Below are 9,269 nucleotides of genomic sequence, written 5' to 3' on the forward strand. Positions count from 1 at the left end.
TCTGTCAATGACCGCATCATCTGGGGGATTAACTCCCAGCTGAGACAAGTGGTTATGCAACCCAGACATAGTGAGTATGTGCTCACTGACAGAACTATTTTCCTCCATCTTACAGCTGAAGAATTTATCGGAGACTTCATATCTCTCGATCCGGGCATGAGCTTGAAAAACCATTTTCAGCTCTTCGAACATCTCGTATGCTCCATGTCTCTCAAAACGCTTTTGGAGCCCCGGCTCTAAGCTGTAAAGCATGCCGCACTGAACGAGGGAGTAGTCGTCAACACGTGTCTGCCAAGCGTTCATAACGTCTTGGTTCTGTGGGACGGGTGGATCACCTAGCGGTGCTTGTAGGACATAATCTTTCTTGGCAGCTATGAGGATGATCCTCAGTTTCCGGACCCAGTCCGTATAGTTGCTGCCATCGTCTTTCAGCTTGGTTTTCTCTAGGAACGCGTTGAAGTTGAGGACTACGTGGGCCATTTGATCTACAAGACATAGTGTAAAATATTTTAGACTAAGTTCATGATAATTAAGTTCATCTAATCAAATTATTAATGAACTCCCACTTAGATTAGACATCCCTCTAGTCATCTAAGTATTACATGATCCGAGTTAACTAGGCCGTGTCCGATCATCACGTGAGATGGACTAGTCAACGTCGGTGAACATCTTCATGTTGATCGTATCTTCTATACGACTCATGCTCGACCTTTCGGTCTTCTGTGTTCCGAGGCCATGTCTGTACATGCTAGGCTCGTCAACACCCGTTGTATGTGAACGTAAGGATCCATCACACCCGATCATCACGGCGTGCTTAGAAACGACGAACTTTAGGAACGGTGCACAGTTAGGGGAGAACACTTCTTGAAATTGTTATGAGGGATCATCTTATTTACTACCGTCGTTCTAAGTAAACAAGATGCAAAAACATGATAAACATCACATGCAATCAAATAATAAACGTGACATGATATGGCCAATATCACATAGCTCCTTTGATCTCCATCTTGGGGCTCCATGATCATCTTGTCACCAGCTTGACACCATGATCTCCATCATCATGATCTCCATCATCGTGTCTCCATGAAGTTGCTCGCCAACTATTACTTCTAATACTATGGCTAACGCGTTTAGCAATAAAGTAAAGTAATTTACATGGCGTTTCTCAATGACACGCAGGTCATATAAAAGAATAAAGACAACTCCTATGGCTCCTGCCGGTTGTCATACTCATCGACATGCAAGTCGTGATTCCTATTACAATAGCATGAACATCTCATACATCTCATATAGATCATTCATCATTCATCACAACTTTGGCCATATCATATCACAAACCACTTGCTGCAAAAACAAGTTAGACGTCCTCTAATTGTTGTTGCAAGTTTTACGTGGCTGAATTAGGGTTCTAGCAAGAACGTCTTCTTACCTACGTTAAAGCCACAACGTGATTTGTCAACTTCTATTTACCCTTCATAAGGACCCTGTTCATCGAATCCGCTCCAACTAAAGTGGGAGAGACAGACACCCGCCAGCCACCTTATGCAACTAGTGCATGTTAGTCGGTGGAACCGGTCTCACGTAAGCGTACGTGTAAGGTTGGTCCGGGCCGCTTCATCCCACAATACCGCTGAAGCAAGAAAAGACTAGTAACGGCAAGAAAGTTGACAAATCTACGCCCACAACTAATTGTGTTCTACTCGCGCAAGAAGAACTACGCATAGACCTAGCTCATGATGCCACTGTTGGGGAACGTTGCAGAAAACAAAAAATTTCCTACTCGTTTCACCAAGATCATCTAGGAGTTCATCTAGCAACGAGTCATTGGATGCATCTACATACCTTTGTAGATCGCGCACGGAAGCGTTCAAAAGAACGGTGATGATGTAGTCGAACACGACGTGATCCAAATCACCGATGACCAAGCGCCGAACGGACGGCACCTCCGCGTTCAACACACGTACGGGACGGGAGACGTCTCCTCCTTCTTGATCCAGCAAGGGGAAGGAGAGGTTGATGAAGATCCAGCAGCACGACGGCGTGGTGGTGGATGCAGGGCGTCACAGTAGCAGGGCTTCGCCTATACTACGCGAGAGAGACGTAACGGGGAGAGAGGGAGGCGCCAGGGGCTGGTGTATGAAGTCCCTCCTCTCCCCCACTATATATAGGAGGGCCAAGGGGGGGTGGTGCGCAGCCTAGGAGATCTGATCTCCTAGGTGCGGCGGCCAGGGGGAGGATTCCCTCCCCCCCAAGGCACCCTAGAGGTGCCTTCCACCACTTGGACTCCTCCCCCATGGAAACCCTAGGCGCATGGGCCTAGTAGGGCTGGTGCCCTTGGCCCATGTAGGCCAAGGCGCACCCCCTACAGCCCATGTGGCCCCCCGGGACAGGTGGCCCCACCCGGTGGGCCCCCGGGACCCCTCCGGTGGTCCCGGTACAATACCGATAACCCCGAAACTTGTCCCGATGGCCGAAACAGCACTTCCTATATATAATTCTTTACCTCCGGACCATTCCGGAACTCCTCGTGACGTCCGGGATCTCATCCGGGATTCCGAACAACATTCGGGTTACTGCATATACATATCTTCACAACCCTAGCGTCACCGAACCTTAAGTGTGTAGACCCTACGGGTTCGGGAGACAAGCAGACGTGACCGAGACGACTCTCCGGTCAATAACCAACGGCGGGATCTGGATACCCATGTTGGCTCCCACATGCTCCTCGATGATCTCATCGGATGAACCACGATGTCGAGGATTCAAGCAACCCGTATGCAATTCCTTTGTCAATCGATATGTTACTTGCGAGATTCGATCGTCGGTATCCCATACCTCGTTCAATCTCGTTACCGGCAAGTCACTTTAACTCCGTACCGTAATGCATGAATCCCGTGACCAAGAACAACTTGGTCACTTTGAAGCTCATTAATGGATGATGCATTACCGAGTGGCCCAGTGATACCTCTCCGTCATACGGAGTTGAACAAATCCCAGTCTTGATCCGTGCAACCCAACAGACACTTTCGGAGATACCCGTAGTATACCTTTATAGTCACCCAGTTACGTTGTGACGTTTGGTATACCCAAAGCACTCCTACGGTATCCGGGAGTTACACGATCTCATGGTCTAAGGAAAAGATACTTTGACATTGAAAACTCTAGCAAACGAACTATACGATCTTGTGCTATGTTTAGGATTGGGTCTTGTCCATCACATCATTCTCCTAATGATGTGATCTCGTTATCAATGACATCTAATGTCCATAGTCAGGAAACCATGACTATCTGTTGATCAACGAGCTAGTCAACTAGAGGCTTACTAGGGACATGTTGGTGTCTGTTATTCACACATGTATTACGATTTCCGGATAACACAATTATAGCATGAATAAAGACAATTATCATGAACAGGAAATATAATAATAATGCTTTTATTATTGCCTCTAGGGCATATTTCCAACAGAAACTGTCATCGTAACGTTAAGCGTGCGGACCCTACGGGTTCGAGAACAATGTAGACATGACCGAGACATGTCTCCGGTCAATAACCAATAGCGGAACCTGGATGCTCATATTGGCTCCCACATATTCTACGAAGATCTTTTATCGGTCAGACCGCATAACAACATACATAATAATGCTTTTATTATTGCCTCTAGGGAATATTTCCAACAGGAACCACGATTGCAAAGGTCAAAATCACAGATACAGGATCAAATTATACCAAGGGAATAATTATTGTTACGAGAAGCTTCTATGATAAGATCTACATCATTTCCATGGGCATGAACACAAAGTTCAAGGTCGACTCCCACTTATCCAATGCAAAACTTCTCATTGACTCCCCGCTTTTGATGAAGCTGTAGTATTGAAATTTTATCTGATGAAAAGCCAGTAGAGTATAACCCGCATAACTTTCTAGTTCACACAGATTAGGGAAGGCATAGGTTCAACCCATCGGGGCGTCTTAGGAACATATACCACAATTTCAGGAGTAATTAACACAAGCTCGAAAGCAGAGCATGGTTGACAAAAGGACAGGATACAATCTACCAAGGGCATTATGTAACAGCAAAACAACTCACAAGGTGATAGTAATTCAACAATGGATCTGGCGATTCACGACAGAGTTGATGTGAGTATCGGTAATCAATCAGATGAAGAAGGGGATGCAAAGGCATCGGCTTATAGAAACTCCTGAATGATTCGATGCTTGGGTACAAAGGAATTATGATTTCAAGACGAAGGATCAGAATCGAGGCTCTGATCAAAAGATGAGTAAGTTGAATAGACTTAGAGGTGCCCCCGATCAAATCTGGATTGGGCAAGAACCAGCTCATATTTGGAAGGATGTCTGAGCCGGAAAGAAAATTTGCAAGGATTAATTGATGATTGCGAGTATTCGCACACACGCTGAACCCATAGGAACATAAAGACAATCACAAAGAATTTTAAAGAATATTGCTAGACATATGGAATTAATCCTAATGCAAGCAAGAAAGGAGAATCAAGAGAAATAGGCTGCACAGGATTTTGAAAGATCAGATAGCATTTCAGTTATTTTGGAAACCATATGAACAACTGGGGACGAACGAACCCCGGTTAAATGAATTATCCGCAATCCAAAAAGAAGCTGCAAAGCAGAAGGCACAAAGGATTCTCGGAACAACGGACAATACTAGGGGTATCTTGTAATAATAGGAGCAACTGGGGATGAAGGTACAAGCGGCAAGGATGTTATTCACGGGGATTATCGGTGGTCAGGAACTGCAAGGCAGTTGGCATAGTGTCTCGAGAAACATCGAGGAGTATCTGTAGAATCTTCTAGCGAAGCAAGCGATCATCGATAATGTCGGGGCTCTCCGGGAGGAAGTGGGTACGAGAGCCTAATGTCAGAGTTAGTAAAATGTTTAACCCGAATAGATGAGAGATCAGAGTCCCAGAGTATAGATGAGGATTAAAAGATCCTAATACCACCCAATGGCGACGTGGACCCGTAAGCCACATAGCCAAGTTAGTAAAACAGTTTTGGACGACTAGACTCAACTTCGGCCAAGGAGTTGGAAGGGGGGATACCTACAGGCAGTCGGCTCTGATACCAACTTGCGACGCCCCCGATTCAATCATACACTAATCATACACACAAATGTGTACGATTAAGATCAGGGACTCATGGGAAGATATCACAACACAAATCTAGACACAAATCAAAATAAAACAAGCTTTATATTACAAGCCAAGGGCCTCAAGGGCTCGAATACATAAGCTCGAATACACAAGAGTCAGCGAAAGCACATCTGAGTATAGACGTAAGTTGAACATAGATGCCTTAAGAAGGCTAGCACAAAAGCAACACGATCGAAGAGGCAAGGCCTCCTGTTTGGGAGCCCCCTAACTACTCCTGGTCGTCGGCAGCCTCCATGTAGTAGTAGGCACCCTCGGGGTAGTAGTAGTCGTCCGTGGTATCGTCTGGATCATGGGCTCCACCATTTGGTTGCGACATCCGAGAAGAATGGAAAAGGGGGGAAAAGAGGAAGCAAAGCAACCGTGAGTACTCATCCAAAGTACTCACAAGCAAGGATCTACACTACATATGCATCGGTGTCAACGAAATGGGTAGTATCTGTGGACTGAACTTCAAAGTGCCAGAAGAGAAGGGGAAAGCCTAGCCTATCGAAGACTAGCATCTTCAAGTAGCTTCAAGCATTCTTGCAACATTAGAAGAGATAAGAGTGGCATAAAGTAAAGTAGTAGCACTGTTATCAACCTCAACTAGAGATCCTTTCTCGACTCCCTGCGAGATGGCAATCCTAGAGCCATACTATCCAGTTATCACCTCAAGTATCCAGTTCTAGTTGTATCGACCGGGATACAACTCCAAGTGTCCGTTACCATAGGACAGGCTATCGATAGATGTTTTCTTCCCTGCAGGGGTGCACCAACTTACCCACCACGCTCGATTAACACCGGCAGGACACACTTTCCTAGGTCATGCCCGGCCTCGGCCAAATGATACGCCGCAACCCGACCTAGGCTTAACAGAGAGGTCAACATGCCGGACTAAACCTATGCCCCCAGGGGTCTTGGGCCATCGCCTTGGGTACTCCTGCACGTTGCGTGGGCGGCCGGTGAGCAGACCTAGCTAGCTACCTCCTTAAAAAGGCAGGAGCTTACCAGTCCAACCCGGCGCGCGCCGCTCAGTCGCTGACGTCTAATAAGCTTCGGCTGATGCATAGGACGCAGAACACCCATGCAATGCCCACGTGATGGTTAGTGCTATCAGGCCAGAGGCCCCTTGGATCAAATATCCAAACCATTAGCGTGTTGGTAGTGCGGTCCCGAGTAGAGATTCACGAAAGATGTGACCCCGTTGCCCCGTCTCGAGGACTTGCGGCAAGGGCTAAGAGTGCCCGGCCATGCCTCGTATTCAACTCCCGGGTACCCTCCAGGTCAACCCGTCTCCACATCACTCGCGGGTACCCCTCAAGGTCGATCCACCTTTCCAAGTAACAGTTGTAAAGTCCAAGTATCAGTGTGTCCAAACACCAGGGGGAAAACCCAAGGAATCACCCTCGGTGAATTCCACTCGATGTAATCATCAAGGTGAACATAAGAGGAACCACCCTCGAGGTTCACACTTGAGGGGTTGCACGACAGAGTCGTATCGGGGGTGATCAAGGAGGAATCACCCTTGATGACCACGACCGAATAGCTACACTACATAGATCTCACCAGGAGTGATGTATGAGGTACCACCCTCAGCACTCGATGGTAACTCTGCGGAGTCGAGCAACAAAAGGGGCGTGATGTGATGTGAGGTGTCGGGCTCTGGTCGTCGATCACGTTGCTCGAGTCGTCGATGATGAAGCAGGGGCAACAAGGACAAGGTGGGGGTCACTGATGGATCACTAACCAACCTATACTAAGCAGTTTAGGATAAGCAGGTAAGGTAACAATAAGCAGGTTACAAAAGCAGGCTATGCATCAAAATAGGAGCAAACAATAATAGTAGCAAAATATAATGCAAGCATGAGAGAATGGAATGGGCGATATCGGGATGATCAAAGGGGGCTTGCCTGGAAGCTCTGTCGAAAAGGAAGAACTGTCGTTGTCGATGTAGTCGATCACCGGGGCATCATCGGCCTCGGGGTCTACCAGAGAGAAGATGGGGAAGAAACAATAAATATAAGCAAACAGGTGCGACACTAAGCATGACATGACAAAAAGCAGAACTAGGATCGACCTAACGTAGTACTACATGTTGCAGACGGAGGGGATAAACATCCGAGGATGAATTCCCGGCGTTAGGCGGATTCCGGACAGGGGAAAAGAGGGGGAAAGTTCCATGTTCAGCATGCTAGGGCATGTGACAAATGAACACGCTGCGTATTCAGATTCATTGGATTTTTCTGAGCAACTTTCATGTAGAAAACCTTTTCATCCGAGATACGGTTTATTTTATATGAATTTTCAAAGTTTTAAAACATTTTCTAGATTTCTAGAATATATCTAAATTTGAATTTAAACAGTGTATTACTTTTTATACACACACACGCAGCTAGCCTATTAGAATGACAGGTGGGATCCAATGGCTGAGTTAGCATACACAGTCAGCAAGTCCATAGTCAATGTTTGACCTAGTCAAAGTGTGAATAGTGGCCATGGGGCCTACTTGTCATTGACTACTATTTTAACTAAATGGTTATTTAGTGTGAGGGACCACCTATCACAAACACATTAGGCCATTTAACATAAAAGTAGCAGCCCTAAACTAATCTAATTAGTAGTAACTAATCTGGATAGGGCCGGCCTCATACCCAGAGTACACGCACGCACACCACACAACACACTCGACCATGGCAGTGGCCATGGCCTGTAGCAGCAGCAACCGACGGGAGCAGTACCTAGCAGCAGCGCATAGCAGGAGCAGCTAGTGGGAGCAGGACATCACGATGACAAGTAGTAGCGGCAATAGTCGAGTAGCAACAACAACAAGAAGTAGCAGGGCGAGTGCGAGAGCCGCGAGTGGCGTGGGCGCTCGGCCAGGGTGCAGTGGGTGCACGCACGTGTGGACGGACACAACCAGGGGTGAACGAGGGTGCGGGCTGCATCAGACATGCGACGACGGGCATGGGCGCACACAGGCGACAGGGGCATGCGGGCGCGTGTGCGGACGCGATGCTTCGGCCATGGCGGCCTCAGCGAGCGCAGGCAACATACGGCGACGGATCGACAGGGAAAAACAGGGGAATTGAGGGAGGAGCTCACAGTGAGCACGAAGGCGAGGTCGGGGAGGCCGGAGGTGGACCGGAGCGACGATAATCGACGCCGGACGCCGGTGATGTACACGTTGAAGACGAGGTCGATGGCGAGTGTACGGGCCGTCCTTGCTCGATTCAGTGCTCGGGGTAGATAAAGTAGACCACGACGGTTCTCCTTGACCTCTTGGCGCGACGAGGGGAGGCCGGTGGCCGCGACATCGACGACGGCATGGGGATGGAGGCGCTCGGGCGCGCTTCCGATAGAGATAAAGAGATGGAGGAAGAAAGAGGGGATTAGGGTTCGGTCAAGGGGGCGTGCGGCGGCGTTTTGTAGGGCACCGGGGAGGTCGGCGATGGCCGGCACGTGCCCACGGCCACCCCCTGCCTCCATCCCTCCACTGTAGCGTAAGGAAGGAGATGCTTGGGAGGTTGGGCTGGGCCTCTACTTTCTTCTTCATAGTGGGCCAAAAGTGCATAGAGCAATTTCAGTTTTACATTTCTGAAAAAAGGATAACTAATGTTTTCTATTTGAATAAGCTTTCAAACCATTTTTGTTGCACATGGAATTTGTCACACAATTACCCGGGAATAATTTTGAGCTAGCACAAAAAAGTTTGTGGGCAAAAGGAGTTCAATAAATAATTGTTTATTTTGAAAAGGTCAATTTATTTCCTGTTCGACCACTTATAATATTTCTAGGGGCATCTTAGTGATCCAAACAGAGTTGATTTCTCCAAGAAAAATACTTTGGGATTATTTGCAACATCACGAACATTTGTTTTTACATGACAGAAGAAGTAAATATTTGATTTGTATTTCAAATGGAATTTGGCTTTGATTTTCATCAAGGAGCAATTTAGTTTGAAAAACATGACGACATGGCATCATTAAAGGGGAGATCACTGTAGCATGATTCTCGGGGTGTACAATGGTCTACGAGGGTACGTGGACAACACTCTCCCCTCTCATTGCTAAGCATCACCTAGATGGATCTTGCGTGTGTGT

The 9,269-nt window shown here is 47.4% G+C and overlaps 1 protein-coding gene across 1 annotated transcript; it reads right to left on the minus strand.

Annotated features, from left to right (window-relative positions):
* Positions 1 to 6,979: 6,979 nt before the first annotated feature.
* LOC125532482 lies at positions 6,980 to 8,733 on the minus strand. Its single transcript, XM_048696544.1, has 2 exons — positions 8,272 to 8,733; positions 6,980 to 7,154 (listed from the first exon to the last, which is right to left on the minus strand). Exons 1-2 carry the CDS (start codon positions 8,653 to 8,655, stop codon positions 7,128 to 7,130), a joined length of 411 nt encoding a protein of 136 aa, XP_048552501.1. The 5' UTR covers positions 8,656 to 8,733; the 3' UTR covers positions 6,980 to 7,127.
* Between the last annotated feature and the right edge of the window lie 536 nt (positions 8,734 to 9,269).

The sequence above is a fragment of the Triticum urartu genome, chromosome 1 (assembly GCF_003073215.2).
Source record: "Triticum urartu cultivar G1812 chromosome 1, Tu2.1, whole genome shotgun sequence".
Taxonomy (NCBI): Eukaryota; Viridiplantae; Streptophyta; class Magnoliopsida; order Poales; family Poaceae; genus Triticum; species Triticum urartu.

What these genes read in the sequence shown, in the direction of transcription:
- LOC125532482 (XM_048696544.1), bottom strand. Translation starts at nt 8,655, where the DNA reads ATGGAGGCAGGGGGTGGCCGTGGGCACGTGCCGGCCATCGCCGACCTC. An exon ending in ACCTCGCCTTCGTGCTCACT is followed by an intron (nt 7,155 to 8,271) that starts GTGAGCTCCTCC and finishes TCTCTCTGGTAG; the next exon opens with ACCCCGAGGCCGATGATGCC.